Below are 20,605 nucleotides of genomic sequence, written 5' to 3'. Positions count from 1 at the left end.
TCTTCTCAAACATTCATGTACTAGACTTTTCTATGATATCTGATAGCCCTTCTTGTTACTGCATTACTGCAGAAACTCTTTGATAGCCGTATGTCGCGATTACGACTAAGAATGTTTTTTCATGTAGAAAAAATTGTCTGCCCTACCAAGCTACAGTTTTTCTAGGGAATTTTGCCTCTTACTGTATAGACCAAATCCTTTAATATAAAGTGAAATCTTTTCTTAACTTCAGTCCAAGAATATAGCTGAAGAGATGGAAGGAAGATGCAAGACGAGGTCCAAAAAATTAAATAGTTTCCTTTCCTAAAAAATTTTAAAAATTGAGACAGATACAATGTTTAAATGATTGGAATAATTCTTCATCATTTTATTTTATTCCTTTCTGGCTGACCCTTCCAAATTATTTAGATTAGAATGATTACTTCGATATCCTGGAGATATACATGCAGCCCCAAAGAATTAAAAATATAATAAAAGCAAAAAAAAAAAAAAAAAAACTATTTTTGCTTCAAAATTGATGTCGCAAATTCAAAAAGTTACCACTGCAAAAAATTCTTGTTAACCTGATGTCTTAAATTCAAAAAGTTACCACTGCAAAAAATTCTTGTTAACCTGATGTCGTAAATTCAAAAAGTTACCACTGCGAAAAATTCTTACTAACCTGATAAAGTTTGACACACATGGTTAATGGAATTCACAATAGCATAGAATCGAGATTCAAAATAGTTCAACTTCAGAATTGCATGAATTAAAATTTTTAAAAAAATGCTATCTTAAGTTATATGATTCGCTTTATATAAGGTTCATCTTTTTTTATATAAAATTTATAGATGGTTAATATTTAAAGACATAGTAAAGATTTTTCATTATGATAAATTTTTGGAATTTTCCCCCGTGTGTTCTGTATTCAGTGACAAACTTAAGAAAAAAAACTAAATAAAATAAAATCCTTGCTTAAATTTATGTCGGCACATGAATGACTGAAATGAGTGCCAATCAATTCCATTGTGTTTTTATATAAAAGTTACTAAGCAGTGGTTTATATTAGGTTCTGAGCTGGCCCTCATGTACAACGACTTGTCTATCCTGGAGAATCATTCGCTCGCCGTCGGTTTCAAACTACTGCAAGACGAGAGCTGCGACATCTTTCACAATCTCAATAAGAAGCAGCGGCAATCTCTACGCAAAATGGCCATTGATCTGGTGAGATATTCTTTCCTGAGACAGCTTAGATTTATACTATTATTTTCTAGGCCTGCCATATTTTAGTTGTTTTTTTATAACTGCTTAATTTTACTTTATGATACATTATTTTTTTATGACTGTTGAATCTGTAGGCACAAAACCTTTTTTTCTATGATTACATACCTTGAATCTATATAATACTCTTTTCTATTTATAACAATCTATGACAATTTTTCTATGACTACTTCATTTTGATCCATTCTAAGGGCAATTTTTTTATTGTTTAACGTTAATTTACGATGAAGGCTTTGATATTATTGATTAACCTTGATCTCTTCTAGTGATTTTACTATGACAAATTAACATCGATTTCATTTTATTCTTAAACTGCTTAACTTTAATCAAAAATTACTCTTATAAACATATATTAGATAAGAATTTTTTTCTAGAATTCTTATTAATATTAATTGCTGATTGTCATTGGCGACAAGATGATTCGTGGGGAATTTTGGTTACATTTAACTTCAGTTAAATTGCTTGGATTCATATGTTATAACTTCTTATTGGATATAAATTCGTATCCATTGTCAAATTATCAGACATTAAAGGCGTATTATATTACATATGTTCTCTTCATTTGTGTATGAACCTAACTAGTTGAGACTAGACTAATGACATCATAGCTCTATTAGAAATGCAAATATGCGGCACATTTATCTTCGAAATTCCCAGTATTGTCACTTCACTTTTTTGCTCGTATTGTAAACTATTATATGTGGCTCATTTATCTTCTAAATTTCCAGTATTGTCACTTCACTTTTTTTGCTCGTATTGTAAACCATACAGGTATAAAGCACAATCTTTCTTCCTTAACATACAATAATGAGAAGGAAAACACTCGATTAACGAAATAATGAAAACTCAGGCAATAATTGTATGTCTGTTGTATGTAAATGCTTGCAGCTTGATTAATTTATCTTTAGTTTATTTTTTAAAATATACTCAAACAGCAATTTAGTGTCCCCAAAGAAAGTATTTAAGTCTGTTGTAACACACTTTTGAATAAATGCTGTATCCAAAAATATACTTAATTATTGATAATTTAAATTAACGAAAAACATAAGGAAAAAATATGGCATCACCGAAAATCTTATTTTTTAAATTTTGAAGTGATATAAAACTTTTCTAACAACGGTCTTTTGTTTATAAAAAAGCGAAGTTGCGTTTAAAAATACTTTACGGTGGATTTTGTTTTTGCATCTTACTCTCAAGCTTAGACAAGTTTTTTATTTGTTTCTCCTCATATTTCTACTCTGCTAAATTCATTTTGTACGAGGTAAGATTGTTCCTTTATATTTTGTGAATTTTTTCTTCATTGCAAGCTGAGTCGCACATTTGTATCAGTGCAAGACTTTAGTGATGAGTCCTTTCAATTGAATTCTGAAACTCTCGCCTTCAACACGATGCCTCAAATTACTGACATTTATTTTTTGAATGAAAAACCTGCCAAGGACCTTGTGCTAAATTTAGGTCAGAAACATTACGAGGAAATAAACGTTATTTTTTCTAATGCGAATGCTTCTTCTCAAATACCGCGCACAAACCCCATTCTGATGCAAACTTTCATAAAGCAAAATATCGACAGACACTCAAATATCATGAACATGAGATTTACCCGGCAAGGGAAACTAATTTTTACTACAAAGGATCCGGGATGCGCAAAACAACTTCTTAGCTTAGAGCAGATTAACGATACTAAGGTTACTTCAAACGTTATTTGGGAAGGAGTTACTTCTAGATTTCTGCTTATTGATATGCCCACATGTGTTCCACTCAAAGAAGTTGCAGATGAACTGCGACAGTTTAACGATATTGAAATGAGAGAGATGAGACGTTTTGTCAAACAAAATTCGACACAACAAACTTCTCCAATTCTCGTAACAATTCTGGGTACTTCTCTTCCAGATTCAGTTAAACTTTGGCTTACAATCCAGAAAATTCGACCTTTTATTGATCGGCCTAGACAGTGTTCAAAATGTTACAGTTTCCTACACCCATCTAGGATATGTTCGAAAGACCAAGTTTGCCAATTATGTGGAACAGAACACGTTGGAAATTGTCAAAACCCAGTTAAATGCATTAATTGTCAAGGTTCTCATGCAGCAACATCTAAAGCATGTCCCTTGTACGTCAAAGAACAACAAATTTTGGATCTAAAATGTCGTAACCACCTCACTACGGGGGAAGCACGACGCATATTTAATGCATCTTCTAATACAACTTATGCGACTGTTACTAGATCGAACACGGAACCCATTGACTTTGAAAAATCTTTAAACGACAAAATGGAATCCATCATCCAAAACATCAACAAAAAGATGGAACAACATTTCAACGACAAAATGGAATCCATCATCCAAAACATCAACAAAAAGATGGAGCAACATTTCAATGCTCTATTGGAAATATTTCAAAAGACGGTCGAGTCTATGGTGCAACAGTTAATTCATGTGATTGACAAAGGTGAAAAAATTAAATCTCCATCCAGGAAGAAAAAAGCTTTACTTAATGCTTCGAAAAACTTCGCTAGTTCTACTAGTCAACCCATGCAATGGGACGCTGGTGGCCCTGCTGGGACTTCGGATTAATAATCTTTTTTTTGCGCTTTGTTTCCTTTTTGCTGTTTTATGTTTCCTCTCCCACTTTACTGCTTGTTATTTGTTTCTCTTCTTTACAAAGCGCTGCTTCAATTTTATCTTTCCCAAATGCTTGGGGTTTTTTTTTTTGGTTTTTTTTTTTTGTGTGTGTGTGTGTGTGTACGTCACCCCGGTGTTTGGTTGACCTCTTGCAGAGTTTGCAGATTGCTTTTTCCTTTTCTGTTGGTTTAATTTATTAGGATGCGTTTTGTTCAGTGGAATTGCCGTAGTATTAGGAATAAAAAAATCTGGCTTGGTATTCCTCCCTTCTCAATTTCAGATTTCTGGATTTTTCAAGAAACTTTTCTTTATGCTGAAGAAGATTTTAGTTTCTATAAAAAAAGGTTTTTTAGATCTCACAGGGAAGGCAGACTGGGAGGGGGCCTTTTAATTGGAATCCCCGATCATTTGTCGGCATACATAATCCCTTACGATGTACCTCAAAATTCGGACGTGGAAATACTCACCGTTAAAATCATTACAGCTTCTCTAAACTTTTGTATAGTAAACATTTACGCTCCTACAGGTTTTGACATTGAAATTTTCGGAAACTTTTTTAACTCACTTTCTGAACCAACGTTCATATTTGGTGACTTTAATTTACATCACCCTTTTTGGGGCTCAACCACTTCTTCCAGACTCAGCAACAATTTTGTCGATTGGTTAACGGATTCAAATTTTGTCATTTTAAATACTTCGAACCCGACGCACATTACTCCTGCAGGTAACCAATCACTTCTGGATCTTACCCTTTGTTCCAAATCACTCTTCTGTAGCTCAGATTGTTTTGTTGCTGAATCATCTTTTGATAGCGACCATTTCCCCATAATTTCCACCTGCAAAGTTTTACACAACAAACAAAGGTTCCTCACAGAAATTAAATGGCAATCTATTCTTTTTCAATCGGAAAAAATTTTTGAAGATACAAATCTTAACCTAGACTCAGTTTCATCAAACATTTCAGAAATCATATCCAATAATACTAGAAAAATACCTTTGAATAACAAACAATACCCACCCTGGTGGGATAAAACCTGTCACAAACTTTACAACCTTAAAATCATATATCGGAAGAAAGCATTAAAATGCATATCAACTAAATTTTGGATTCTTCACAAAAAATTCGCAAGCAGATTCAAATTTTATAGTAAACAAGCAAAACAAAAATTTTGGGATAATTTATGTAATAGTGCAAGAAATCCTCGTTTATTTTATTCTATCTTAAGAAAACTGAATCAGCAATATGAAGATAATAACTCCTTCAACACCATTTCTGTTAACAATTCTTTTATCACAAACCCATTCGTGCAAAGTAATCTGTTCGCAGAATTTTATGCCAACAATTCCAGTACTCACGAGCCATTACCAATCCAGTTTACGGACAATCAGGAAAGCGAATTAAACGGAGCACTTCAAATGGAAGAATTACAATTCGCAATTAAAAAATCAAAAACAACAACCCCAGGTCCAGACAATATTCCCGCATCCTTTTTCAAAAAACTTAACAAAAATGCAAATTATTACATCCTTCAATTATTTCAACAGATTTTTAACACAGCATATGTTCCCAAAACATGGAAACATGCACTTATTATTCCCATTCCAAAACCAAATAAAGACAAGCTTCAGATAACATCATATAGGCCAATAGCTCTAACATCTGTTTTTTCCAAAATCTTTGAACGTATCTTATGTAAAAGAATTACTGATTTTCTTACAAAGAACAAAAAACTTCATCCAAAACAATTTGGTTTTTTACCATACAAGGACAATAGGGCAGCCACTTACTCATTATATTACAGCATTTCAAAAGCAAAGAGGGAAAAAAAGCATTTCATTGGTATTAGTCTCGACATCGCAAAAGCTTATGATTCGGTTTATATTGACGGATTGATATATAAATGCTTGGAATTGGGCATCTGCGGGAAGATATGCGCTTGGTTGCATCAATTCCTTAGTCACCGTTCGTTTCAAGTGCGATGGAGACAAACACTCTCCGACATAAGAATTACAAACAAAGGATTAGCACAAGGTAGTGTCCTCTCGCCAATCTTATGGGCAATTTTTATATCGGATTTTTTTGAAACTCTTGAAAATGAAGTTGATTGTTTGATCTTTGCGGACGACATATTTATATTTTGCTCGCATCAGTCTATTGAACTTATTGCTAAGAAATTACAAAAAACAATGGAAAACGTACATCAATGGTGTACGTATTGGAAGCTTTCAGTTAATGCAGAGAAAAGTTACATAGCCGATCTTTCAAACAAAATTAATTTTACCCACCCAAATATCTCACTAGCAGGAACGAACATCCAATGGAAAAACTCAATTACATTCCTCGGAATTCCTTTTTCAAAAAGAAATCAAAACGGATCGATCTTAAATAAAATTAAAAATAAAGCTTTAAAAAAATCAACGCATTAAAGGGTTTTGCATATAAACATTATGGCCCAAGAACAAAAGATTTAATCACAATCACAGACAATAGCATTTGCAGCTTATTTTTTTACGCCAGTCCCATTATCAACAAATTTCCAGAAACTCACATGAAAGCATGTAATATTATTCAGACCAAAGCACTTCGCATTGCACTTGGTGTTCCACAGTGGACACCAAATAAAGCTCTCCTTTACATCTCCAATCAGGAAATTCTCAGTGAAAAAATCAAACGTTTATCCTTACAATTTCTCATTAAGCAGATTTCTATCAGTTCCTTCTCCGCCATCTACAAATTAGATTTAGAACATTTCAATCTTGCTCTTATTGAACAGGACAAAATTTTTCTGGATAAAATTTTTTCTGATCTAAACATTAATTGGAATCGCATTATTTCTGATCAACATTTTTTGCAACTTCCAAGAGAAAATTGCAGTATTATTATTTCAAAATACCCTTTTCAAAACAAATCTCTCCCACACTCAGCTATTAATGGCAGTTTTCAAGAAACGCTTCAAAAGGACTTCAAACAATGTTTCATTATCGCAACTGATGCATCGAAATCGCAAAACTTAACTTCAATCGCCGGCATTTCGGATCTGTCTCAATTTGCTTTTCGAACCCACAATATCAATTCAATTTTTACAGCTGAAGCTCTTGCAATTTATCAGGCTCTGGACTATCTTTCCGTTCCTGAGAAACATTTACTTCTTCTTACAGATAGTCTTTCAGTTCTTACAGCACTTCAAAAATTTTCATATAAATCCCCATCCATTATTCATAAAATTGTGGCCAAAATTGTGGAAAAATCTCAGATTAACCAACATATTACTTTTCTTTGGATCCCAGGGCATTCGACAATTTTATGGAATGAAAAAGCGGACTTGATCGCAAAATCAGTTACAGAAATCAGCCCATGCATTGAATGGATCGCATCGGAAGACATCATCTCACGCATCAAACAAATCTCAAAAAGAAAAACAACAGACAGCTATAGACAGAGCAAATATTATGAAATTCTTGGTGAAATTCCAGACATAAAAAATATTGCTAAATGGACAAGAAATAGAAGAGAAGACATCATTTGCGCTAGAATATCTACCAAAACACTCATTACACCTGGCCTTCTACATCGTTTTAACCTGTCGAATGAACCAAATTGCGAAACATGCCACTCTTTGAATAATTTGGATCATATCTTACTGCACTGCCGAAAATACTCAAGCGTAAGACGTTGCCTGTGGTCGAAGTTGGGCCTCAACTCTCTTTCAAGCTGTAATTTCAAACAACTCACGAGCAAAGCATTTGCAGATAAACTCTCTCTCCATATTTTCCTTCAACACTTGAAATTTTTTGATATTTATTGATTGAAGATATTGTTGAACGCTGGGATGACAGCCTTTGTAGCTAAAAATCCCTAAATCCCCCTCATTCAAACAAACAAACAAACTTTTCTAATTTTTTTAAGTGCTGCATACATGTGAAAGGAATTTCAAAGTCTATTTTGAGCAATAATATGCTGCAAGGAACAATATGTTAAAGCGTTTTAATTAATAATGTAATTTAAATTTTGAAAAGTTCCTCCTTTCCAACTTCTACCCAAGAAGTAGATACTTCCGAAATTCAATTATCTGCCTTCTAAAGCCTTTTGCAGGTTATTTAATAATATACACCACATTCCGTATGTAACCATATGTTTGGCGAAGTTAAACCAGACAATATCTCTTTCCCTATTAAACCTCACAACCAACTAGCCACATTCCATATGAAACAATTTAACAATGGTTAAAATTTTCATGTTAAAAATATTCACATTTTGTAAAGATTGCTTGGTATGTCTTGGCAGACTTAGTCTTAAATATAATCCATGTTTTATATTTCTAAAAGAAATGATAATAATGAAAATGTTTTGTTTTCCAGGTGTTGGCGACGGACATGTCAAAACACATGTCTTTGCTGGCAGACATGAAGACGATGGTGGAAACTATGAAAGTGGCGGGATCTGGAGTTCTTCTCCTTGACAACTACACAGAGAGGATACAGGTGGGTATCAACGCATTGATCACATATAGTAAAGATAGAATGATTTATATGCTCCACAATTTATAGTTTTATTTTTCATACAACTAGCCATCTTTGGCGATAAGTTTTTAAAAAAAATTCATCTTATTCTTTGATGCGATTGAAAAACACGACTTTAATTGAATCAGTCTCTTGTACATTACTGTGATTGCAAATTTTTTAAAAAAAGTATATATACTAAGAAATAAAAGTTGAATTGAAAACCTTACTTCAGAATTAATGTTTAAAGAAAAACGATTTTTTAAATATTAATTTTAACATAGGCAAAAATATTTTTACTTTAACTGTACTGACTCTATTTGCGACTGAGTATTTTCACAGATGAATTTGAATTTCATCATGATATTAAAAACAGCCTGTTTATAAAATTATATTTAAAAATTGTACAGAATGGAAATAGATATCATTAAAATGTAATTATTTGAATTTTATTGTAATGCAAATAATAATAATAATAAACTTTTGTGAAATAACAGTTAGGGGCAATATGAATATTGATGTCAATTGACAAGTCAGCAATTATTCATACTTCGATAGTTAAGCTTATTTTAACTCTCAGTTAAGCCTTGTTTGATGCCTATTTATATAATTTTAATTTCTTTTTTATTTTCATATATTCGTCTAAAAATATTCTGCTACACCAGTAAGTAAGCTAAGTAAAGCTTGAATTGAAAACAGATATAAAACGTTCAAAGAAGGGTCTGAAATATTCGTATGTTTGTTTACCTTTGTCCGTTGTCATTCGACAATAATTAATAATAGTGATTTCTGTGACAAATAGGTTAGCGTTTTATATATATAGTTTATCGTAGTGGCCAGGATTGCCTGGTTGGTAGGGAGTTGCATTCGCACCCCTTGGGTTGCGAGTTCGAACTCCACCGGCCGAAGACTCTCCGCGTGTGTGGTGGCTGGCGTGCGTATAAATCTACCGTGGTCACAAAGTCCTCCATGTTCAGAGTTATACCACTGAGGGTACTTGTTCAGAGGTGATCGTTCTCTGATTCAGGTCTAAATTACGATCTCTGGATGAGTGAATGAAATCCACCCCGTAAAAAAAAAGTTGTGACGTGTGTGTGTAGCTATGTCATACTCTGGGCCCTAGATCGTGCTACTGAAAAAACAAGAGACGCTCATTCGGCTTAAATCTCTGACAGATAACTGTCTGCGGGCTTGTAAAATGCCATAAGTTACAACACAACTACAGTTGATCTTAATATAAATAAAATGGGAAAAGAGCAATTAAATGCATGAAATCTTAAAAATTATTTATAGAAACACTAAACTACATAATTTGAAGTTTCAGTACTTATAAATTAACGGCTCATAGGGCTGCAAAGAAAATTTGGTTTTGGTGCCGTATTTGGCAAGTTTTGGCTCTTTCACCGTGGATTAATGAATACCCGTTTTCCCAAAATCTGCTATGTCAATTATTTGTATTTCATCTATTATGTATAAATACGTCATTGTTCTGGAAGAAGATATCTGCAATGCTAAAAACTGGAATGTTACATGAGAAGCCATTGAAGTTTGCCTGTTTTGCTTTGTCTCCGTAAGGTAACAGAGCTTTGGCTTCATTGCAAGATTGTAGCAACTGCTTTCTCCAACTGTGAATATTCATAGAACGGATGTGGCATTCAGAAATCAAAGACGTATGGGTGATTAGAAGTCTTCCAAGAAAATATTTTTTTTTTTTTGTATGGAATTTTTTTCCCAAGTGAATAACATGTAAAAGAAGGCTATCTGCGTTAAAGAAGGGGAAAAATGGATCAATAAAACAATAATCATTATTTTGGAATGAAAACAATGATTATATTTTATTGAATGTTCATAAAAGAGCAGCTATACTAATTTTAGTTAAGTGGTCTGAAACTATTTTGAATCGCAAGATCTGTAATTTTCAAGAATAGTTAGTAAACCTGAGGTTTGCTTTCGCCGTTATAAATTTTTTCTAGTTTCAGATCATAGATAATATTCATTCTAAATACTGAAAACAGTTAATAAAATATGTTTTATTTATTGTAATAAATATCAAGTGCCCGATTTCAACAACCTAAAACATAATTGTTTCTAAATATTAGAAGTTATTTGGAATTATATTACATATATGAATTATTTTAAATGATATTATTATGAATTATATTAGATATATGAATTTTTTCAGCGAAAAAATTTGTATATCTAATATAATTCATAAAATAAACATATCCATTTGTTTGACATCAGACAAACATCAGAAAGTTCTTTTATGTTTCGAATAAAAGTGATGATATGAAGCTTAAGCATACCACTCTGTTATCCATTTCTAGATTTTTTATACTACTTTCAACCTTCAAAACCAGTTATTTCTTAAAATATATAGTTTAATAAATAAAAACAATGTCAAACTTTGGACTATAGTTCTAGTTTTTGACATTAATTATTGTACGAAAATGTTATAAACGAACTTAAAGAGCAAATAATTAGCCCTTTAATTACGTTAATTTAATTGCCAAACAATTTTTTATTATTAAACTTATTTTAAGCACAATTTTTGATATATGTTGTATAATGAAATTCAAATCAAATTTATTGGTTGCATGACAATCCTCCTCACATGCGTTTTTGTCGCAATTAAAAGTATGATAAAATATGTTGCTTTCTTTGGGCGTTAACTTCAAAGTAAAAATTATATTTTCTCTTTTACTTTGTAAAATACGCACTTTTTAATATACATGTATAGAAATCTGGTGATATCAATTTAATAATTACGAAATGTTATATTTAATTAACACAAATTTTTAAATGATTTTAATCAATCTTTGAAGTCATTCAGAATTCCTGAATATAGTTTCTTCCGAAGGCAGAGGACCTAAAGATAAAAATTAAGAACACTATACGATGCTTTACTTATCAGCAATCGAAACACTAATTATAAGAAGAAAATGATATTTTGACTAATGGTATCAAACGCCATGATATTAAGGCATAGCAAAACTGAGGAGGTGAAAATGTAAGCCAAGAGAAGCTGAACTCATATCTGGTCATTCAATGTACTCAAGCAAAAAAGAAAAAAAGTGTTTAGCTTTATGCTTTTCTAAGAGTCAGACTTCTTTTTCTGTTCAGCTGACCACCCAGTCACCACTGAACGAGGCAATATCGACAGGATTTGTTGTGACCGACTGCTGTCTTTAGCATAGTCCGTCCATATCACTTGCCAGTTTTAAGAACTATGTTCTTCGAGGGGGTTGGCCTACACCACAAAGTGGTCAATCTTTAATCTTCCTCTTTCTGTTCTCTACTAAACCTACCATCCTGTTTAACAAGGAGCAGGCCACCGCTTTGAGAAAATCTCAAACTTCTCTATATCCCAATAAAAAGAGCGTTCCACAACAAAAAAGAGGCAAACACTTTTAAACTTTTAAATAGTTTGAGGGGGAAATGTCGCTTTTAAGCATCATATCATTCAGTTTTTAAAATTTACTGGTACCGTTAGTACTGTGTCTTAAGAGTCAGACTATATAGAATGCGGTGGACGAAAGTCATCGTAAGACGATGAGGTTAAATATTATTTAGATGAGTTTTATAAACATTTAGACTTAAAAGTATTTTTATTCCAGACAATACTGAATATATCATTTAGTATGTACATAAATCTTAATTTTTCATGAAAAACACACATTATTATGAGTAAATGCAACCTAAGACACCGAATGATTGATAATGCTGAATGAAACAGAATTTATTTATATTCTTTTTATTCAATACAGCATTACAGTTTATATGGCGGAGGGGATAATAAAACATTCATTATTCTGGTATCATTCTTCGCAGTTCCAAATGGGAAATTCCAAGTATCGATATTGTATTAAAACAATACAATATAATAATATTTTTAGAACATAATTATCAAGTAATCCCTCATTAAAAAAATATTGATTTCCTTTCATTTTTTATTGATTTTAGAAAAGCTGAATACAGAGTAAATTCATATTTATAATAATGAATTATAAAGACTTTTTAAGACTGAAAAATATGAAAAAAAAATTGTAAAAAAACTTTAATGTATCTTTATCGATGCACTTTTATTAATACATTTAGTCAAGTACTTAGTAAGGAGCAACACATGACATTGTAATGAATAACAACATATATTACTGAACATTAATTAATGATCTAAAAAAAGGGGAAATATCGTTTAACGTTAGTATATAAGAGAGAAAATGAAAGGCAAAGGTATGTAAGGTATGAAAGGCAAAACATATTACTATAAAGAGATTTATTCTTAGTGTTTTACGTGGATATCCATACTTTTAATTTAAAAACATTTCTGCTTTTTTGTGCATTAATATAAAAATGCACTTTTAGAAAGAACTTTATTTCTATTATGCATACATTGTATTAAAAAAAATAAAATGTCGAATTTTCTGCCCCTTTTAGGTGCTACAAAACATGATTCACTGCGCCGACTTAAGCAATCCGACGAAACCTCTGGAGATCTACAAGACGTGGGTAGAGCTCATCATGGAAGAATTTTTCGAACAGGGTGACCGGGAGAGGGCGGAAGGATTGGAAATCAGCCCCATGTGTGACAGGCACAATGCCACAATTGAAAAATCACAGGTAAGAAGAATGCTTTTTTTACACACACGGTCCAACAAAACTCTTCAGAAAGTTTGATGCTATCATACACCATCACATAATCCCTTATTGTGAGACGTCTGTTTGATGTTGTTTCAGCATCATTTATCCAGTGACAGTCTTCCAATAACTTATAGTGAATGCCTATCATAAATCATTAAAACCTATCATAAATCACATATACCTATCATAAATCGTATATATCTATCATAAATCATATCAGATATCTGTAAACTACAGGCTCTGTTGAGGCTGTGTGTGACGTACTTGACGCACCGTTCATCATCCGGGTATGCTTTTAAAAAACATATTTTCTCTCTTTCTCTTCGGAACTCACTCGCGCACTGCCTGGGTTAAGAGCGTAGTAAAAATCAGATGTTTAATTTCTTTAGTTAAATCGTAAATAATAAAATTATTATTCTAAAAAGTTGCAATAAATTGTCATAACAAATACACGCAACCCTAATTCCGACAAACTATTCATTCTGGTTAATTCCATAGAATATGCGCTTCAGCACTATGCAATATTTTTTTACCATCTAAGTATACAATTCTGTTTCTCTGTTCTGATATTCATGGCTTATAGTTGATTTTTACAGAATTATATTCCACTGGACAATATCCTGTTATATTATCCATTTTACTTCCATCCGTTATTGAAGTAATGTAAAGGCTGCTAGATTCAAATGCTATCCCGGACCAAATAAATAAATTCCAAATTCATGTGAGTCACAAAAGAAGTTCTTCAAATTTTGTGAAAATACTGGTTTATTTCAAAAACACAATTTGAAAAAACATTGTATAAAAGAAATATAATATCCCATGATATTTTTGAATTTTCTTATTCGAAAATAATCTGAATAGCAAAACAGTATGCTTCAAGGAAAATTTAACATTACTCTTGGAGTTAGATAGTGGTATCCTCGTGGCTGTGTTCCCTCGTCTTATTTATGGAATTTTTATTTTAATAAAATTTTATTAATAAATAGTTATTATTTGCACTTCCAGACCTGCATAGATGACATAGCTTAAATTGCTAATACCGATTCTAGACTTGAAAATTCTGATAAAATATTTTTGAAAGCTTTGAATAATAAACTAAAAGAACTAAAGTTGAAATATTTCATCATTAGCTATGATTTTCATAGGGCCACAAAATAATAAGAAATGGGAAAAGTGACCTTCTATTCTTTGAAGTGATCACAAATCTTCAAACTAGATAAAATCATTAAAATATTCGAAGTTCTTCTATACTATGCAATAATTAGAGATAATCAACTTACGTGGACACTATTTTTAAGGTGGAAACGGTGCGAGAGTTGCGCACCTTATTGAGATGATAGATAAGCATTTAGAGCAAACGACAACAACCGGACACCGAACAGTGGTGCGTTTGTATCGTGAAATATTTTCAAACATGCATGTAATCTACCATAAACTATTTCCCAGATTCACATATGAAAGTGTTAGGAAGCTAATTGATTTTCTAAAAGATGATATTTGATAATTTAAAAAATTCAGTTTCAGTTAATCTTTGAGGCAGATGCCCAAATAATTAATGATGGAGCATGTAATTGTTGACGATTGAATCTGAGCCTTCAGTTTGATATGCTGAGAGTATATAGTCTTGGTTGCAATCTATTTTAATGTGCCCCTTCACATCGCTAAAGATGCCAAATCGCCAAGGTAAAAAAAAAATCAAGATGGCTGACAACTTACACAATACTGTGAATAGGGTTGCTAGAAAAACTATTCTGACTATGACACTGGGTTAACATATCGTTGATGAATACAATTGGCATATAAAAGAAGATTTCAACCGGAATGTTTAAAGCGAATGTTCTTTTTAATGTTGAAAAAATCAAGTTGTTTGATTACTTATAGAATACTGTAAACAAAGTTGTTAAGAGAAAAAGAAGAAAAATCTACTCGATTGCGTGTCTGGATTGCGATATAAAGGACAAATATATTTGGCATATTAAAGTAGATTTCAATCGGAATGTTTAAATCGATTATTATTTTTTAATGTTAAAAATCAAAATGGTTGACCACTTATAGAATACTACGAATACTATTGCTAAATAACTACTCGATTACGTGCCTGGGTTCAAATATTGGTACCAAATATATTTAGTATATTAAAGTAGATTTCAACATTGATGTATAAAGCGACTGTTATTTTTTAATGTTAAAAATCAAAATGGTTGACAACTTATAGAATACTACGAACACTGTTGCTAAATAACTAGTCGATTGCTTGTCTGGGTTGCCATATTGGTGACAGATACAATTGGTGTATTAAATCTTTATTTAATTAGAATCTTTAGAGCAATGTTATTTTCTTTAGTCTTTAAATATGAATCCTTTAATTTCTTTTTGCTCTTAACAGGTGGGATTCATCGATTACATTGTGCATCCTCTTTGGGAGACGTGGGCAGATCTTGTGCACCCTGATGCTCAGGAAATACTGGACACTTTAGAAGAAAACAGGGACTACTATCAAAATCTTATCCCTATCAGTCCTACTACGAAGGATGCACCGAATTCTCAGCTGGCAGCTGCAGCTGAAAAAATCCAATTCCACATCACTTCCGAAGACGATGACCAGACACAGCCCGACAGCTGAGGATGGTCATTGCACCTTCAAAAACAATTGTCTGTGAATCGAGCTGCGAAAGGAGACATTTGGCGACCCCCCTTCCAGCAATGGCCAAAAGTTTTTGTTTAGCGATAAACATGAAACCCATCGCCTACTGCACCCATGCATTGCAATTAGTGGGCTTTGTATAGGAATAGACGAGATAGTTTATTTAACAAGATTTCATCGATGTATCTAGTTTGCAGATTCTCCAGAGACAAGACTATATTTTATGTCTGAAATTGGTTGCAGACATAAAGAGTTATTTGAATCGATCCAAAGAAGGCGGCCAAAGCTACAGGATCAATTCATTTGACAAACTAATTGTGTTGGAGTCTAGAAATCTCCTGACTCATTATCTACCTGATCTAACTGATGATATAATTTGAATTCAAATTTCAGAGTTTAGCTACAGTACAATGGACTTCCTGATTGTGGAGTGAAATTCTAGCTGAATACGACATATGATTGCTTTTCCTCACCATATAACGAATTATAAACATCTCTTTTTGAATTTTGATCTCCATATTTGCTGGAAATAATCATATGAGCGGTAATTAAAGCGTTGAAACATTATAACAAAAACTAAAACTTTCTTACGAAGCATTTGATCCAAAAATCAAGAATTTAACCTGAAATTTCATTTGATGGGGAAAGATATGTCGTAAGAAATACATGAATATGGATAGTCTCTGAATTCATCATCTGAAACACATAAAACAAACATGTGTAAAGTAATGTATTTCATTTCATCGCTTCTCTCAAACGACTTAAAGATTGTTTTCCCAAATAGACATTGCTATTGGATCAATTTGCAAATTAATCAGAAAAATTCAGAATCATGGAATGCTCTTATATATTATATAGTTTTATTTGAATGATACAATTTTATTCAAAACATTTTTGTAAACATTAATGCATTTAAAATATTAATGTTAATTCAAAAAATTTATTATTTTTAACCTTAAGTTCGTACAAGCGTGAAATTTACTAATACGAGGTGTGCAAAAAACCGACCCTTGATTTTAAGAGAGTAAACTTTGACAAAAAATAGAACGACATAAACATTCATTTTAATTATATAGATTGGTTCTAATGAGCTGGCGAAATATATTCACTATCAGACAGATTAAGGGATTTTTGGACAAAGGATAGGTATTATACAGAGAAAGGATCAAGAATAAATAATGGGATGATACGAAATACGACAATGTGAAATTTGATGAATTTTTTCCTTCTTCTCATTATTGATACATTTTTATTCTTGTGTAGTGAAGGAATAAAATGTAGCTGAATATTGTAAATCTTAATTTACTTCCGTTCTTCTAACTTATCAAAATTATCCCATCTGATATCATATGATTCGCACATTTTTCACATCAAGACAGAGCCAAAACATACCATTATTGAGGTTTTTGGCGACTTTGATTGGAATTATAAAATTTCGATTTGGCTCATAGAAGGATAATAAGCCAAAATGTCCCTTTTTTTATTACAAATGTGTATTCCCAAAATAGTATTGAGTAACTTCATCAATACCTTTCCTATATATGCATAAATTTCAAATTTCAGTTTAAATGCAAGCTGCTTTTAACCTACCCAGAACATTGTTATTTTGCTTCTTTGTAAAATTCAGGACGAAACAGTTTGAGCGGTAAATATAAATTTCATTGGTGTTATTCTCTAGTTAGTGGAATCACAACTAACTGTTCTGAAGTGAAATAAGTGAAAATATTTTGAACTAGTAGGGTTTTAGACATAAATTTTAACAAAATATTCATATAGCAATTAATTGTATGGTATCTCGAAATCAAGGACTGTTTTGAACTAACCCTAAATAACTCTACTTCTATATTTGAATATCTTGCCTTCGAATTACCATTTTGATTCGGCATATGCGAAAATTCATGACCTCGACATTCTTAAATTTGGATATTATGAAAAAATAATATGCCAAACGGCAACGGAATAGTTTTAGATCACAATATTCAATCATCACATTTAATTTTGAACACCTAAATATTTAGCCGGAATTTTCACTGTATCACTTAAATATTCAAGTACCTACTTATGATTCAGAATGCAAAGGATAAAGGATATAACTTACCGAGAAAACTCGCCTGAAAATCCAAGTATGAAAATTTTTAAGTTTGTTTAATCTCTTCCTTTATAAATATAAATGATATATTCAATAGAATACTTGTTCTTCTAAAGTATTTTGCATTATTCTATTGTTTTCAATTATAACTTCAAAGATGATTCAATTTTAATTCAAAAATACTATTATTTGATGTAATTTCTGATTTATCTAAAATTGACAAGAGATTCGAAAGGTTGTTTTGTGCATCTTTCTGAATGTTTCTGTGGCAACTTAATTATTTTTTGAATTGAATCCTTAGATTGACATTAAAAGCATAATTTTCGCTTGTGATATTTGCATATTCTAAACCTATACATTATAAATGATCTGCAGTCATAAAATATTCAAAATAGCTTTCTTTCCTTTTCTCACTGAATTTTAAATTCTCTTTGTAATATTGAAACAGATTAAATGATAGTTTATTGATATTATTTTCGTATAAAAATGTGATAAAATCAATGACAGAATCATAAACGGCTACATTCGATTATTTACTTTAGCATTTTACAGTATGCTCCAATGCAACTGGGTAAAAATGTTTTGCATTACATGCATTTCAGTTTTGGAAATCATTTTGATGAAGAATTTTCAACATATTATGAGAATTATACTAAAGTAATCTGATTTCAATTTTATTCCTTAACATGCTTTATTAAAATCCGAGTTACATATTCCTTTCAAATTAACCTTTGTACTTGGATGTCTCCTCTCAGGCAACATGTAAGAAGGTGTATCATTTTGATGTTTTATTTATTTCTTATTTAACTGTTAAAAAGGCCTACAGAATAATAAGAAGATATAGATAAATTCTTGCATTAGGTGAATAATTATGCTTCGAATTATTTTTTAGAGGGCAAAGGGTTAAAATTAGAAGAAAGTTAATTTTGGAAAACTTGAATTAAGTAGTTGACCATACACTTTTTTACATACTTATATAAATTCTGAATTTTCTAATTAAAACTGACAACTTAAGTCTCTATAAACGGTCTTATTATCTTATTCCTGTTATAAGCTTATTGAAGGATGCGAATTTTTTAAAAATAATTTGTATAAAGACATTTAAGAATTGAAATCGAATTGAAATATTCACTACGATTGCCTCATATGGCGAAACAAAATTTGAAAATAAATGATGAACCCACTTTAGCAATATTTTATGATTCGTACTGGGTCATTTGCTAAAATATAATGTACCACCTGTATATTTAATTATTCGGTATTTGATACATTTCATCAGTTCCGATGAATCACTTCCTGGGGATTCATACGATTCATCAGTTCCTGATGGATTAATAAATAAATAATGAACTGCTTGATACTTTTGTTCTCGAAATTTTGACTTATACTCAAAAATTGTCTCGAAAGTCCAATTAGTTTTTAAAAAACTGGACTTTTAAAATTAGCTAAAGAAAAAAAAAATGTTAAATCGAAGTTAAGAAATCATAAATGCAGAGAGTATTATTTATGAAATAGTATAGCTTCGAGAAGAATATTTTTTTAAAAAAATAATATTTGATATAATAGAACAGAAGACAGGCAGTACTTGTTTAACCCTTTCTAGAGCCGTGGGAAGTATGCTTCCCACCAAATTTATCAATATAGGTATGAAATTTTGTAGGTTGGCATAAGTTCTGACAATTTTTTTTTAGAAAGACAGAAATTTAGATGCTTCAGTTCTTTATCTCAATCAAAATGATGCGTCTTGATTTGTTACTTAATTATTAATTAACCAAATTAATTAATTAATGAAATTAAATTTATCTAATAAGCTAAATGAATCCCTTTTCTTATTCTCATTTCAAGCCTAAAAATATTTTAACATAATATGATTAGATAAAAATGGCCCTTTAAAGGGCTAAATGGAAAAAAGATTCAGTTCTTAAATCCTGGTGAATAATATTTTATCATTTGTTCTGCTGCATGAAGAAACATATTTTAAACTTTGAAGCTAGGATTTCACCCCACCATGATCGTTATACGGGAATTTAAGTATTCCAAAATATTTAACACAAGAGGAATACATTTCCACAATGAGAAATGCTTCAAAACTTGGAATCGTTCATTCTTCCAAGATGTTCATGTCTCTATATGGCGATATATGTGTTATATATGTGTGCATGTAAACTACAATACTCTACCCCTTCCACTAGAGCAATAACATAGATCATCGCAATAACTGATCGTCCATACTGTGAAAATGCAATTATATATTGTTCCTCGTTGCAAATTTTTTATGTCTATTTTTAATTAAGTACATTTGCAAACTTTTTTCATCGTTGACGTTTCATGAATCTAGGTTTTTGTGTTTCGTAACAATTCAAGAGTACGGTAATGATTTTTATGCATGTATGTACATAGAAAAAAAATGAATAATTTATATGTTGTTTATGAACCAAAGACTTGTTTCTTAATATATTTAGACGATGTATGAATATTATATATTTGTATAGAAATGTATTTTTAAATAGTTCTAGTCTTACTTTTCCCGCCTTTTTTTTTCTGTATGCATGTTTTACATCGTTCATTTATCAGAATGCAGAAATAAAACAATTTAGAACACTTCGTAACGTGTAGTATTTTTTTATACCCAAAGAAACTTCAGACATTATTCGGTGAAATAAATCCCACATTGCATATTTTACTGAATAAACCCCCGCGAGATGTATTTTCCGTGGCAATGGAAATTTTATACACTATTGCTCAGTTACAGAATGACACATTCATTCATTTATCAGAATGCAGAAATAAAACAATTTAGAACATTTCGCAACGTCTTGATTTTTTATCCAGTGGAGCTTCAGACATTAC

At 31.4% G+C, this 20,605-nt stretch overlaps 1 protein-coding gene across 1 annotated transcript in view; it reads left to right on the top strand.

Annotated features, from left to right (window-relative positions):
- The window catches only part of LOC129962616 (uncharacterized), a 362,482-nt gene extending 342,118 nt beyond the window's left edge, over positions 1-20,364 (top strand). Inside the window, exons 11-14 of the mRNA XM_056076443.1 lie at positions 1,049-1,203; positions 8,241-8,363; positions 12,819-13,001; positions 15,409-20,364. Coding sequence (XP_055932418.1) covers positions 1,049-1,203; positions 8,241-8,363; positions 12,819-13,001; positions 15,409-15,645 — 698 coding nt within the window. The 3' untranslated portion in view covers positions 15,646-20,364. The remainder of the gene's footprint in view (positions 1-1,048; positions 1,204-8,240; positions 8,364-12,818; positions 13,002-15,408) is intronic.
- The last annotated feature ends 241 nt before the right edge of the window (positions 20,365-20,605 follow it).

This window comes from Argiope bruennichi, chromosome 3 (assembly GCF_947563725.1).
Source record: "Argiope bruennichi chromosome 3, qqArgBrue1.1, whole genome shotgun sequence".
Taxonomy (NCBI): Eukaryota; Metazoa; Arthropoda; class Arachnida; order Araneae; family Araneidae; genus Argiope; species Argiope bruennichi.
The sequence above is the reverse complement of the archived record's forward strand: the minus strand, read 5'-3'. Positions and strand labels throughout refer to the sequence as shown.